Source organism: Mobula birostris, chromosome 4 (genome assembly GCF_030028105.1).
Source record: "Mobula birostris isolate sMobBir1 chromosome 4, sMobBir1.hap1, whole genome shotgun sequence".
Classification (NCBI taxonomy): Eukaryota; Metazoa; Chordata; class Chondrichthyes; order Myliobatiformes; family Myliobatidae; genus Mobula; species Mobula birostris.
Window position 1 is genome coordinate 182,841,358 of NC_092373.1, and position 16,044 is coordinate 182,857,401.

The 16,044-nt window shown below is 40.6% G+C and overlaps 1 protein-coding gene across 2 annotated transcripts in view; it reads right to left on the reverse strand.

Moving 5' to 3' along the window:
• polr1a (RNA polymerase I subunit A) overlaps nucleotides 1–16,044 on the reverse strand; it is a 167,385-nt gene that overhangs the window by 84,815 nt on the left and 66,526 nt on the right. For both annotated transcript variants that reach the window (XM_072256641.1, XM_072256642.1), the window contains exons 18-21: nucleotides 11,171–11,329; nucleotides 8,682–8,780; nucleotides 6,261–6,413; nucleotides 1,079–1,161 (exon numbers count right to left, since the gene is read on the reverse strand). In XM_072256641.1, the coding sequence (XP_072112742.1) occupies nucleotides 1,079–1,161; nucleotides 6,261–6,413; nucleotides 8,682–8,780; nucleotides 11,171–11,329 (494 nt within the window). The remainder of the gene's footprint in view (nucleotides 1–1,078; nucleotides 1,162–6,260; nucleotides 6,414–8,681; nucleotides 8,781–11,170; nucleotides 11,330–16,044) is intronic.

Here is a 16,044-nt window from a genome sequence, read left to right on the forward strand (position 1 = left end):
TATTGAAAACGACCTTGTTTTCTCTCTTCTAATGAAGGTTCTTGAGCAAACTATCCACAACAGTGGATTCTGGTTAATTGGGCCATCGGTTAATTGGCTAACTACTTATTTGGAGTAAGTCCTAAATTTTATTTATTTACTTATTGAGATACAGAGCGGGTTAGGCCCTTCTGGCCTCTCAAGCGCGCCCGCCCAGCGATCCCCTAATTTAAACCTAGCCTACATTAACCTACCAACTGGTATGTCTAAAGGCTTTGGAAGGGCACCGGAGTACCTGGAAGAAACCAGTGTGGTCACGGGGAGAACATACAAACTCCTTACAGCAGCAGCGGGCCAAAAGACCGAAAACTAATCGAGAAAATAGCAGAGATTCCCTTCACATATTTCAGACACTGTGCTGCTTCATTGGGACAGGAGACTGTTGACAAACAGTTCCTAACTAGTGTCAAACTCATGGACTTGTGTGGCAAATAGTCACTACTGTTGTGGAGACTATACAAAGGGTGCAGAGGAGATTTACAAGGATGTTGCCTGGATTGGGGAGCACGCCTTGTGAGAATAGGTTGACTGAACTCGGTCTTTTCTCCTTGAAGCAGCGAAGGATGAGAGGTGACCTGATAGATGTGTATAAGATGATGAGAGGCATTGATCGTGTGGATTGTCAGAGGCTTTTTCCCAGAGCTGAAGTGGCTAACATGAAAGGGCACAGTTTTAAGGTGCTTGGAAGTAGGTACAGAGGAGATGTCAGGGTTAAGTTTTTTTACACAGAGATTGGTGAGTGCGTGGAATGGGCTGCCAGTGATGGTGATGGAGGCGGATACAATAGGGTCTTTTAAGAGACTCCTGGAGAGATGCATGGAGCTTAGAAAAAGCTAAGGGCTATGGGTAACCCTAGGTAATTTCTAAAGTAAGTACATGTTTGGCACAGCATTGCGGGCCGAAGGGCCTGTATTGTGCCGTAGGTTTTCTATGTTTCTATGCTTTTCCAGGGATTGGTAAGTATTTGGAACACACTGGTAGATGGAACAACTAAAGTGATTTATTATTTTCCGTGTCAGAAGTTTAAATAGTTCCTTACCTTTGAAGGTACCCAGATCGGCTAGTTTTCACGGCTGTATCTACCAGACCTTCCCTGCCAGCCATACAGTGAAAGAAAAACTCCTGAAGGATGAAAGAATAATATTTAGAAATGAAGATTTTGATGACTTCCTAAAGCTTGCACTAAGACAGGGGTTCCCAACCTGGGGTCCACAGACCCCATGGCATAGAAATATTTGTGAACCCCTGCACTAAGATATCACACTGAACTCAAAGAGGCAGAGACATTTTATCAGAAACCAATCACAGACACTCTGCCAACATATGATATATTCTTCTGTGAAGAAAACCAAAAATGTTGGAAATACCAGAGATCAAGGGTGGCTTTTCTATGAAAGATTATTGACCTGAAACATCAGAGATTTTACCCTCACACTCCTGATCTTCTGGTGTTTCTACCAATTTGTTGTCAAATCTTATTAAATGGTGAAAGAAACTTGAGGGACCAAATGATCTATGCTTACTCCTAAATCAAGGTCACTTTTTTCATATTTCTAGCATCTGCGAGATTTTGCTTTGATTTCGCAAAATATTTTTTTCTTATACCCTTTCTTAAATTTTGTTTGTCCAGTGAGTTATCCGATCATTATCCAACTGCTATTTGCAGCAAGCAAGCAAGCAAGCAAGCAAGCAAGTAAGTAAATAAATAAATAAATAAATACGCAAGTAAGTAAGTAAGTAAATAAATAAATAATGTTTTGGGCTGCGACCCTACACATGGACTGAGAGTGGTGAGGGATGTTAGTTGGTATAAAATGGAGAGGTGAAAGGATGAGGCAGGGTTAGGAAGCCAAAGGAGGGGCAAGAAATCAAGGGTCGAAGGAGCCAGTTTGGAGGGAGAAAAGAATGGATGGAGCTGGGAGACAGAGGCAGGCAAGAGAAAGCAAATGGGCTGATGATGACAGGTAGGTGTTAAGTTTTGTAGCTGCAAAACATTTCACTAATTCAAAGGAAAACAAAGGAGCAGAGTGTTGCGAGTTGTATGTTTGTTTTTTACTTTAAGTGAGATGCGCATGTATCATGTGGTAGCATGATAACATATGTAATTCACACACACACATATATATACACACACACACACATACACACAAACACACACACACACACACACACACACACACACACACACCAATCAAGAATCTATCACCTTCTGCCTTAAATATAGATGAAGACTTGGCCTCCATAGCTGACTGTCGCAAAGAAATTTCCCCTCATCTCCGTTCTAAAAGGACGTCCCTCTAATCTGAGGCTGTGTCCTCTGACCTTAGATTCTCACAGCTGGGACCTCACACCAGCAGTTTGTCATGCTCAAAATAGTTGTAATTGGAACTGGTTTATTACTGTCACACGTACAGTGAAAAGCCTGTCTTGTGTACTGTTCATACAGATCACACAGTGCTCTGAGACAGTACAAGGTAAAGCAATTTAACAGAAGGCAGAAGGAAGCATAACAGGTACAGAGAGGGTGGGTGCAGGTAGACAGTTTTCTTTGTTGCAGCAGCAACCACACAACAAAAAATATTTTTTTGCTGCAAAATATTTCAATTTCCCAGAGGTCACAAATGTAATTCTCTCAATACAATTGTAGGAATAACAACTTATTTCTTTTCTAAAGTGTGAACAACTGCAAGTTTAAAAGCAAATAAAACAGGTTTGAGACACAATCGAATACAGGGAAGTGACCTGGACATTCCAGAGGGTCAAACCATTCACAACTCGCCTATGCTAAATATTGCAAACACGAGAAAAGCTGTCAGACCATGAGATGGATGAAGTTGGATTTTAGTCAGTGAGGACGACTGCTGCAAAATAAAAAACAAATTGGTTCAATTGGCTTCTTCGTATAGTACTTCGCCAATTTACCAAAGCCAGAGTGCGAATCAGGCAGCCTTAGCCATCAACCAGCAAATACAAAAAAAATGCTTCCACTTTTCACAACCTTGGCATACAGAAACTCAAAGCACATGAAAACCAGCATCATGCTCTTGAAATGAAGTCAATGCCATAACATAAGAAATATAGCAACAAATTCACATTTAGCAAGACAGAGCAAAACTAACTGCAGATGTGATTTTGTTGGCTGAGATGCAAGTACTGCCCTGGATATTACATGCATCTCCTATTCTCTCTGAAGTAACACCAAGAGATCTTTTCCATCCATTGAGCTATTTGATTCTTGAGTAGTAAGGGTGTCAAAGGTTACGGGGAGAAGACAGGAGAATGGGGCGGAGGGGTAAAATAAATCAGTTGTGATCAAATGATGGAGCAAACTCGATGGGTCAAATGTTCCGATGACTTATGGTCATAAAGCACCCAACTCAAGGTAGCCCTGACATTTCAGTTCTGCTTCAACGATACTGTGATGCGTCAGCCCAAATTTTGACTTCCAAGTCTCTGCAGATGGGCTGAAATCACTGATAATGCAATCACTCAGCCACCACTGACAACAGCTAACTTTGGGAAAATGAATGTACCCCGATTGCAAAATAATATTGAATCTGTGAACTTAATTTGGCTTTTTTTGGAACTGATCAACAGAAAAAGATTGTGTCAAAGTGAAAACAGATCCTCCACAAAGTGATCTAAATTAATTACAAATATAAAACACAAAATAATTGATTGCACAAGTATTCAGCCCTCTTTAATATGACACACCAAATCATCACGGTGCAGCCTATTGGTTTTAGAAGTCACATTATTAGTTAAATGGAGAACTGCGTGCAGTCAAGATATTTCAATTGACTGTAGTAAAAATACACCTGTATCTGGAAGAGTCAACTGCTGGTGAGTCAGTATCCTGGCAAAAACTACACCCTAAAGAGAAAAGAATACTCCAAGCAACTCTGTGAACAGGTTATTGAAAAGTACAAGTCAGGAGATGGATACAAAAAAATTTCCAAGTCACTGAACATCCCTTGGAGTACAGTTAAGTCAATCATCAAGAAATGAAAAGAATATGGCACAGCTGTATATCTGCCTAAAGGCATGCTAGGAGCCACATTCATGTCCCCATCTACATCAACGGAGCTGTAGTGGAGCATGTATCAAGCTTCAAATTCCTTGGTGTCCACATTTCCGATGATCTCACCTGGTCCCTGAACTCCTCCATCCTGATCAAAAAGGCGCAACAGCACCTTTATTTCCTGCGGAGCATCAAGAAAGCTCGCCTCTGTCCCAGGATACTAACGGACTTTTACCACTGTACCATTGAGAGCATACTCACCAACTGCATCTCAGTGTGGTATGGCAATTGTCCCGTATCGGACTGCAAGGCACTCCAGCGGGTGGTGAAAACTGCCCAGCAGATTATCGGCACCCAATTGCCCACCATTGAGAACATCTACCATAAACGCTGCCTGGGCAGGGCGAAAAGCATTATCAAGGATGTATCCTACCCTAAACATGGACTTTTTACTCTCCTCCCATCCGGTAGGCGCTACAGGAGCCTCCACTCCCTCACCAGCAGGCACAGGAAGAGCTTCTTCCCTGGGGCTGTGACCCTGCTGAACCTCACATCACAGCGCTAAGCAGTATTGCATCCGTATTGTACTGTCTCAGTACTTTTATATTTGTGTGCTGTAGCACTTAATTTTTATTCACAGTTATTTTGTAAATAACACTATTCTTTTGCACTTCTGGTCAGATGCTAATTGCATTTCATTGGCTTTGTATCTCCACTCGGCACAATGACAATAAAGTTGAATCTAACTAAAGTAGGCTGTCTTCAAAAACTGAGTGACCATGTAAGAAGGGAACTAGCGAGGGAGGCCACTAAGAGACCCATGAAAGCTCGGAGGTTACAAGCTTCAGTGGCTGAGATGGGAGAGACTGCGCGTACAACAACCATTGCCTGGGTACTTCACTAGTTACAGCTTTATGGGAGAGTGGCAAAGAAAAAACCACTGTTGAAAAAAACTCACATGAAATCTCAGCTAGAGTTTGCCAAAAGGCACGTGAGAGACTTTGATGTCAGCTAGAAAAGGTTCTATGGTCTGATGAAACCAAAATTGAGCTTTTTGGTCATTAGACTAAACACTATGTTTTGCATAAGCAAGACATAACATGGGAGAAGATCTGTTTTCCAGCAAGACAATGACCCCAAGCATAACACCAAAGCTACAGAGGAATGTCTTAAGAACAACAAAGTTAACGTCCTGGGGTAACCAAGTCAGAGTCCTGACCTCAATCCAATTGAGAATTTGTGGCTGGATTTGAAAAGGGCTGTTCATTCATGATCCCCACACAATCTGACAAAGCTTGAGCAGTTTTGTAAAGAAGAATGGAGAAAAATTGCAGTGTTCAGATGTGCAAAGCTGATAGAGACCCATCCAGACAGATTCAAGGCTATAATTGCTGCCAAATGTACATCTACTTATGAAGGGGGTGAATAATTATGCAATCAATTATTGTGTTTAATAATTGTAATAAATTTAGGCTAGTTTGTAGAAATTTGTTTTCACGTTGACATGAAAGAATCTCTTCTGTTGATCAGTGTCAAAAGAGCCAATTTAAATCCACTGATTGTAAAATAATAAAACATGAACCCTTCTGGGGGGGGGGGGGGATGAATAATTTTTATAGGCACTGTATCTCCAAGTGCACACTAGTACCAAACCATTGAGTATAGAGAAAGGCTGAATAGATTAGGGTGTTATTTCCTGAAACATGGGAGAATGAGGAAAGATTTCATAGTGGCATACAAAATTATAGGGGGTATAGATAGTGTAAATGCAAGTAGACGTTCCCCACTGAGGTTGGGTGAGACTAGAGCTAGAAGTCATAGGTTAAGGGTGAAAGGTGAAAAAATTAAGGAGAATCTGAGGGGGAGCTTCGTTACTCAGAGATGGTGCAAGTGTGGAACAAGCTGCTAGCAGAACAAAGCTCGATTTCAATATTTAAGAAATTTGGATGAATACATTGATGGGAGGGGTATGGAAGGCCTCAGGTGCAGGTCGATGGACTAGGCAGAACAACAGTTCAGCATGGACTAGTTGAGTTGAAGGGCCTGTTTCTGTGCGGTACTACGCCAAGGCTATAATAAGGGATGATACTGCTGTACAATTGTCTTTAATTAGGCAACAACAGTACTGGCACTCCATGGCCTCTGTAATATTAGAAGTGGCATAAAAGGTAGGAAGAACCACAATAATGTTTTTTTTTACCGGAGGGCTGATACCAGTGAGAAAGCGGCCAGTGACAAAACCACCAGAACGTGGAGTGAAGTCGTAAGGTTGGAAACAGGGCAATGATTTCCCAGAAGGCATCAATGGCGGCCGCCGACCTTCCAGCTCAATCTGTCCAAGAAGACACGAGATCTGGAAGTGGGAAAAAGATAGTCAGAACTGGTCATCTTACAGAACACATTTTAGAACTATCCACAGTATTTCTTTAAAGGGTTATGAGGCAAAATTACTATCATGAGAACCCAGAGAACATATGAGGAGGTATCTTGCAGGGTTTTAACCTGTCTCAGAACGACAAGCTTATTTTCTATAATTTATTGCCATTAAAGTCAAGTCAAGTTTACTGTCATTTAACTATATATATGCATGTAACATATATCACCATATAATATATAGCAACAAAATATTTCTCTGAACCAGGGCGTAAAGCACAGTAGTACACATTACACACGATAACTTATGAAGGCAAGGATAAAATCTACAGACAAATCATGCATAAATAACAAATTAAAAATATGAATTAAATATTGTAAGGTACAGAAGAGATTAACCAGTGACAATCTGAATGTGATGCAGCTGGGAGTTCAGAAGCCTACTGGCCTGGGGGAAGAAAATGTTTCCCACCCTGACCGTCCTTGTTTTTATGCATCAGGGTCTCCTGCCTGAAGGTGTAAAGTCAATTTCGAAGCTGGATGGATGGGTGGGATCCTTAATAATACTAAGGGTCCTGTGCTTGCAGCACTCCTGATAGATAGATGGTAGGGAGACCCTCATGACCCTCTCAGCTACACTCACAGTCCTTTGTAGGAACTTCCAGTCTGATACACGGCTGCTCCCACACCAGATGGAGATTCAATTTGTGAATGGTGCTCCTGTAAAATGCAGTTACGACATGGGAGAGGGAGGGAGCCTTGCTTGCCTCAATCTTCTCAGGAAGTGGAGGCGCTGCAGTGCCTTCCTGTTCAGGGAGGTGATATTGAGGGACCAGGTGAGCTCATCCGCGACGTGAACTCCCAGCAGCTTGGTGCACTTAACTCTCTCTGTGGAGGAGCCATGTATTTGCAGAGGGAGATGGTTCGTCTGCACTTTCCTGAAGTTAACAATGATTTGTGAAAGTGCTTTGCAGCTCGAAGAATTAGCAGGGCCTAAGCGTACTAATCTTTTGTTGATAGTTGCATGAAGAAACATGATCAAAGTCTTTCTTGTGAACCATTCCCGTTGCAATGTTAAGGTCAAAAATGAGCTTGAGGAGAGAGGCTGGCTCCTCTATCCTGCTGCAGTACTCAGCAATGAATCAGGGCAGAGCATAGACGTCCTGGACCAAGGGCAGGGATGGTTGGCATGTGATGGGATTGCATGTTACATTATGGATTACAATGCACACCCCAGCCATCCCATTTATTCAAATAGAGCCAAGTTGAAGATATGCATCCTTTTAACTTTATGTCTCTTAATTATTTTCTAGTACTCTAAGCACCAGTGAAAAATTTATTAAGCATTTCTGGGGGGTGGGAGGCAAAACCTCAGGATCCACTGCCAGAGCCTAGTCGGTCAGGGCACTGAGTACAGGAGTTGGGACATCAAGCCACAACTGAATGGTTGTTGGTGAGACTGCAGTGGCAGTATTGTTTTGTTCTCATCTCCTTGCTGTAGGAGGGATGTCATTAAGCCGGAAAGAGTGCAGAAATAAAACTCAAGTCGCCAGGATGTGAGGGCTTGAGTTTTAGAAAAGGCTGAATAGGCTGGCTTTTTAAATCACCTGCAGCATAAAGGCTGAAGGGGCATTTATAATCATAAGGAGCATAGGTAAGGTGAACAGGCATAGTCTTTTTCCTAAGGTAGAGGAGTCTAAAATTACAGGAGATGGAATTAAAGAGATAAGGGAAAGAATTAAAAAGAGACCAGAGTTAAACTTTCCCCTATAGAGAGGATGGTGGGTATATGGAACAAACTGGCAGAGGAAGTTTGCAGGCACAGGTACAATTATAACAATTTTAAAAAAAGACAGCTACATGGATAGCAAAGGTTGAGGGGTACTATAGATGGGTCAAACGCAGGTCAATGAGACTAGGCTGGTAGACGTATTGGTTAACTCGGATGAGTTCGGCCACTGGGCCTGTTTCCAAGCTGTTTGACTCAAACTCTAGTTCATATACGAGTGGAGGAATCTGAAGAGGGCTCATAGGAACAAGGGAAGAATTAAATGCAATTCGTGTACATAAGTGCTTGAAGGTCAGGGCAGAGTTAGTGGACTGAAGATTTTCATGCTTTATGAACCTTTGACTCCTTTACGATTTCCATTGAAATGGTAATCCTTAAGCAGTTTCTAAAACAGTTAAAGATGTACACACATAGACATGGTATGAAACTGCCCAGCTACACTGAGAAAATAAATAATACCTGCATAGTATTAACAGCTGAGCCCTTTGCACCAGACTGCACCATCAGCTGCAGGTTATTTTCTGGAAACTGTCTCTGAAGACCCAGGGGCATACAGACCTGTCAGTCAAAAGAAAACACACAAAAGATAACAACAAAGGTGGAAAGACAATTTAATATCAATCCAAATGATGTTTCTTGCCCCCCTACCCCCCCACTGCCCCACTGTGCTGTTCAGGTAAAATGAAGAGTAAAGAGAGTAAACGAGGCAACACAGGCAGAACAGTTATGAAGAATCATCTGGTCTCCTTCCGATCTCATCTATGCTAATAAATAAATTGAAGATGAAATCAAACTATTTAATTTATATTTAATGTGCTGATATCATTTCCATTGTCATTTTGTTGCATCAATAATATCGAAAATCAACTTTTAGCTAACTTTTAGCTAAATCAACTTTTAGCTTTAAAATTCTAGCCAGTTTAAAGCTAATTATGTGGAATCAATTAAATATTTAAACAGTCATGGATGCACTTACTTTGTACACTTATCAGGACTGACAGTCCCACATTCGAGTCTGATCTATCATTCAATAAAAATATCACCAATCTTGTACTTTTAAATCCATTATCCAGATAGCCCTTATTTTTCAAAAATCCTTTAATCTCAGTTCTGAGTTTACTCAACAACCAAACACGCTTCAGAAGTACAGAATCCCAAAGATTAACATCCCATAGATTTTTATCCCTCATTTTTGTTCTGAATGGCAAACTCCTTATCCTGAGGCCATGGCCCCTAGTTCAAGACTCCATAGCAAGGAAATGTCTCTCAACATTATCCAGTCAATCCCATCAGAATCTTAATGGCTGCACTGAGGACTTCCCACTCTTTTCATCTTTAATGAATACTGATTATTCCTATTCTCTCCCCAAATATTATAGTAACCATTGCAAAAAATCAACTTGGTTACACAACAGAAAATATTCTGAGATTTACAGCCAAAAACACCACACAATTCTTCAATTATCTTACCAAAGTCCTTAGATTTGGACTGAACTCCCTCGTAATAAAGGTAAATATTTGCCTTCCTAATTGTTTGTATTAGTTGCACATTTACTTTCATCCTTTACAGTACAGCAACCCAGGTTCAATTCTAGCCACTGTCTATAAGGAGCTTGTACGTTTTCCTTGTGACCATCTGGGTTTCCTCTGGGTGCTCTGGTTTCCTCCACAGTCCAAAGGTGTACTGGTTGGTAGGTTAAATGGTCATTGTAAGTGGTCCCATGATTAGGCTAGGGCTAAATTGGTGGTTGCTGGGGAGCACAGCTCAAAGGACCGAACAGGCTTATTCCACGCTGTATCTCAATAAATAAAATAGCAAGCCACTATCCTCTTTAGCTCTCCATTTACACATTTCTTACAATTCAAGAAGTTCTTTATTTCTCCTCACATTTTAATAATTTAACTGTATCTCCATCTTCCTGTCCAATTACATCCTCAAAGTTTTAAATTTGCCAGATTTCATTTTCAGAAAACCATGCCAATGCTGCTGAATATTTTAATATTTAATAACAAGATACACGAGGGAATGGTGGGAAACGAAAATTGTGCAGGTTCTCAACTTCATTGCTAAAACAGCCTAAGGGAGCAAAAATTAAAATTTGCTCCCAAGCAATCAATGATTAGTTATCTCAGTCTCCTTAATGTAGAATGCCCATTAAGAGTGACCAGACCTGGAAACTTTTATAAGAAAAATACGTGACAAAATCACTATTGGTTTCATTCCAGCTGAGGATACTTAAAAAGTATCAAATAAAATCTACTGTGTTTAAGGACTCTGGTCAAACTAGTTGCTTACTTAGCCAATATAATGAATTTCCATTGTTCGATCATAAGGATGGGTGTGATGGGATGTTCTATTGTGTTCTTTAAGCTTATTGTGTTTATTTTATGCTGCATCTAAGTTCAAAGCAGTTCAAAGTAAAATTTATTATCAGAGTACATACATGACACCACATACAACCCTGAGATTCTTTTTCCTGCGGGCATATTTAGCAAATGTATAGAACAGTAACTGTAAACCAGATCAATGAACAACAAAGTGTGTAAATGCAAATATAAATCAATAGCAATAGGTAACAAGAGAATGAAATAACAAGATAGAGAGTCCTTAAAGTGAGAACATTGGTTGTGGAAACACCAGAACGGATCCAGAGTGACAATCATTTCATTCTCCTTTACACTCGTGTACTGAAAAATAACAAAAAAAGAATTTTGAATCTTGAATCTTCAGGTAAATGAAACCCTGTGTTACTAATTCTAATTAGAATAAACTCTATTCTAATTTCATCTTCTGTTATTTCATTCTTAAGAATTTATCTACCCCCTTTCCACCAATAACACTGAGTGAAAAGGCACAGGAAATGATGCATTCTGGAACGATAATTAGTATCGCCTCCAACAGAACAAACATTTACTTATAATAAATCAAAAGCAATATTTTTTCAGACCTTGTTGATCTGGTTGTTGTACTGATTCACTTCTTCTTTAAATTTCAGGTCCACTACATTCATGTCCCTGGGATCTTTACTGAGGTGGGCATTTTGCCACTTATCCTGAGCTTCTTCACATGAGGCAGACTCTGGTAAATTAAAAGCATTTCGGATGGCCTAAGGACAAAATAGACTTGTTTGAGTTAAGTTTCTACATAGCAATTAGTGCATGTTACCTCGAGCAATAAATATATAATTTAATTTTATTCTTGCATGCATACACTTTGCAGCACAAAGATTTTGAATGTAATTCTCTCAAATTGCTACTTCAGACTAAACTTAAAACATCTAGTAAAAAACCATACTATTCGACTGAAAATGTATCCCGGATGGATTGAAACACAAAACTGATCATTATTTCATGCCCCTCTGGAAATTTGACAGAACGCTTTGTGGTCTTCGTCTGGTACATTTCAAGATTTGATATACAACGTATTACCAACCGCTGTAAAAACTTCAGTGAGAGCTGAAGAATTTTAAGTTCAAGAGCTATGATGTAACATTGCAGCGCTATAAAATCCTGGTTAGATCACACTTGGAATACTTGATTCAGCTCTGGTCAACACATGACAGGAATAATGTGGAAGCTTTAGAGAGGGTGCAGAGATTTGCCAGGATGCTGCTTGGACTAGAGAGCATGTCTTAGGAAGTGAGGTAGGGATTTTCACTCTGGAGTGAAGAAGGATGAGAGGTGTCTTGATGTGGAAGCTTTAGAGAGGATGCAGAGGAAATTTACCAGAATGCTGACTGGACTGGAGAACATACCGGACTGGGAATAAATTAAGTGAGCTAGGGTTTTCTTTTTGGAGTAAAGAAGGTGACTAGATAGAGGTATACAAGATGATAAGATAAAGTGGATAGAGTGGACTTTTTCCCCAGGACAGAAATGGCTAATGCAAGGGGGCATAATTTTAAGGTGACTGGAGGAAAGTATAGGGGGAAATGTCAGAGGCAAGTTAGAGAATGGTCAGTGTATGGAACGCCCTGCCAGGGGCAGTAGAGGCAGATACATTAGGAGCTTTTACAAATCTTTCAGATGGAGGGTTATGCAGGACGGAAGGGTCGGATTGATCTAAGAGCAGGGTTGGCACAACATCGTGGGCCAATGGGTATGTAAAGTGCTTTAATGTTCTTTATTCTATGTTCTAAATTTGTCCACATTGTATAAGGAAGTGACCATTGTCTACTTTGATGGAACCAAATTTCAGAATTCTTTGTGGGTCTGGGACTTCAAGTTCCAAACCTGCTGTTCCTTGACTGCCCCTGGCTCTGGCAGACCACCGCCACCTTCATTCAATTAAATGCCCAATTTTCCAATGGACCTGGCATTTTAATGACCAGGCTCCTGCCCCCTCCATCTGCATCCCAGCCTCTACACAATATCAATAATCAGGCATCCAAGCCTCTCCCTTCATTGACCCCCAAGTCCTGATGCCACTGCTCCTGCACCTCTCAAGTGTTCTTCACTCTTGTAGGCACCATCTTTTCCTTCATGCCCTTCACAACTTGCAAAAATAAAAGTGTTAAACAGAAGCTTCAGATCCGTAACTAAAACAGTCATTTTAGTTACCATACGACAAATATATGTAGGACAAAACTTCCTGGAATATTTGTTTCATTTCTTCAGAAGTATAACAAACAACATTTTCCTACACAATGCTACCTCATGAATTTTGGCTTGGACCCAGCTAGAGCCCTGTATACAGCTTTTGACATCAAGCATCCAGAAAGACATTCTTTTGAAAAGGTCTCAAAAGTTGCACCAAGACATAGAAGGATAAATTAAGAATTCAAATTGAAGATACTTTCTGAGATGTGGACCCATATCATTCTTGTATCTACCATTATCCCTTTACAATGGAATTTGACTTGCAATTAAATACAATTAAATTAAATTAAACCCTTCAACCCTTAAGTCATGCCCCTTCGTACTAAACTCCCACATCATGGGAAACAACTTTGCCACATCCACTCTGTCCATGCCTTTCAACATACGAAATGTTTCTATGAGGTCTCCCCTCATTCTTCTAAACTCCAGGGAATACAGTCCAAGAGCGGACAAACATTCCTCATATGTTAACTCTCTTATTCCCGGAATCATTCTAGTGAATCCTCTCTGTACCCTCTCCAACGTCAGCACATCCTTTCTTAAATAAGGAGACCAAAACTGCCCACAGTACTCCAAGTGAGGTCTCACCAGCACCTTATAGAGCCTCAACATCACATCCCATCCCTGCTCCTATACTCTATAGAAATAAATGCCAACATTGCATTCACCTTCTTCACTACCGACTCAACCTGGAGGTTAACCTTAAGGGTATCCTGTATGACAGGGGTCCCCAACCTTTTTTGCACTGCGGACCAGTTTCACATTGACAATATTCTTGTGGACCAGCCGACCCGGGGGGGGGTAGGGCTGCCAACAGACAAGAGTAGAGCCAAATACATTGTTTACACAGACAGACTACAATGACCATGAAGCCTTGCGCGGGCACCAGTGCACATGCATGTACGTACCGATTTTTCTACAAAACGTTTTTGGCGATTCTGGTCGGGGGGTGGTGGTGCTAATCACGACCGGAATATAGGTGATAAGTGGCTAATACACTCAATTTCGTTTCTAAAAGGGTTTATCTAACGAATTTAATATTAAACACACAGCGCATATTTTCCTCACATGAATATAGCAGTAAGTCAATTATCAGGGAAGGACAGAGGAGCTTGAAGTAAGTGTTGAACGAACTTCCAGTAGAAGTGGCAGAAGCAGGTTCGATATTATCATTTACAGAAAAATTGGATAGGTATATGGACAGGAAAGGAATGGAGGGTTATGGGCTGAGTGCAGGTCGGCGGGACAGGGTGACAGTAGCGTTCGGCATGGACTAGAAGGGCAGAGATGGCCTGTTTCCGTGCTGTAATTGCTATATGGTTATATAAGTAAGTCAATAGCATCATAACATTTTAAGTAACGTTTGGATATTAAACACACAGCACATATTTTCCCCGTATGAAAATATAAAATCATTGCAACACACCAATATCACTGAATCAGTGGGAGCCCTGGGCTTGTTTCCCTGCAACAAGATGGTCCTATCGAGGGGTGACGGGAGACAGTGATACTCGAACGGGGTTCCTTATTTCCAGTCTATTACGCAATTTAGTTTTCGTTGCATTCATTGCAGAGATATATTGGAAATAGAAGCAACATTTTCAGTGTCTTCTTGGCTATCTCAGGATATTTAGCCTTCACTTTGATCCAGAATGCCGGCAGAAATGTTATGTCAAACATACTTTTCAGCCCGCCGTCATTTGCAATCTTGAGGAGTTGATCTTCTTCCCGCGCTGACATGGCTGACGCGCGGGTAATGACCTCGCGTGCGTAATGGCTCAACAGTGGGCGTGACAGGGAATGAGGAAAGGTGCAGTTGACTCCTATCGCCAAATCATATTGTTACCTCGCGGCCTGGTAGCACCTGCTTTGCGGCCCGGTACCGGTCCGCAGCCCGGTGGTTGGGGACCGCTGCTGTACAAGGACTCCCAAGTCCCGTTGCATCTCAGAACTTTGAATTCTTTCCCCATTTAAATCATAGTCCACCCGTTTATTTCTTCTGCCAAAGTGCATAACCATACACTTTCCAACATTCTATTTCATTTGCCACTTCTTTGCCCATTCTTCCAATCTATCCAAGTCTCTCTGCAGACTCTCTGTTTCCTCAGCACTACCGGCCCCTCCACCTATCTTCGTATTGTCAGCAAACTTAGCCACAAAGTCATCTATTCCATAATCCAAATCATTGATGTACAATGTAAAAAGAAGCGGCCCCAACACGGACACCTGTGGAACACCACTGGTAATCGGCAGCCAACCAGAATAGGATCCCTTTATTCCCACTCTCTGTTTCCTGCCAATCAGCCAATGCTCTATCCACGTATGTAACTTTCCCGTAATTCCATGGGTTCTTATCTTGTTAAGTAGCCTCATGTGTGGCACAATTACATTGTTAATAATTAGTATATATAAAAATATAAACACAGTTAATACACAGATATTAACCTCCCAAAATCTCACAGAGTACAAATATTATAGAAAAAAAATACAAAAATATCATGAAAAAGAAAAAAATATATATATTCCCCAATAAGAAAGAGAAAAAAAAAACCCTAATCTAAATCAAATTAATCAACTAAACTAAAAAAAAATGGGTTGTTATGTTACATCAGATAAAACCAATAGTGTCATTAACTCCACTATATATCTCCATATATTTGAAAGTAGCAGAATAGAATTGGAGAGGGTCAGACTACATCATATCAAAGTATTGAATAAATGGCCTCGAAGTCTCTTCAAAATTAATAGAAGGATCATAAATTGCACTTCTAATTTTTTCTAAATTTAAACATGACATAATTTGAGAGAACCATTGAAATGTAGTGGGAGGATTAATCTCTTTCCAATTCAATAGTATGGATCTTCTAGCCATTAATGTAACAAATGCAATCATCCGACATGATGAAGAGGTAAAATGACTTTGTTCTATCACTGGTAAACCAAACATTGCAGTAATGGGCTGAGGTTGTAAATCAATATCCAGGACAGTTGAAATAATATCAAAAATATCTTTCCAATATTTCTTCAACAGAGGACATGATCAAAACATACGAGTTAAGGAAGCCATCTCAGAATGACATCTGTCACATATAGGATCTGGAAGAGAGTCCAATGATCCAAAAATATGAAGGTCTCTCTCCTGCACCACTCCCTAGTATTAAACGGTATGATCTTCCAATTCCTAGCCTCTCTAGTACATGGCATGGGAAGCAATCTTGAGAGC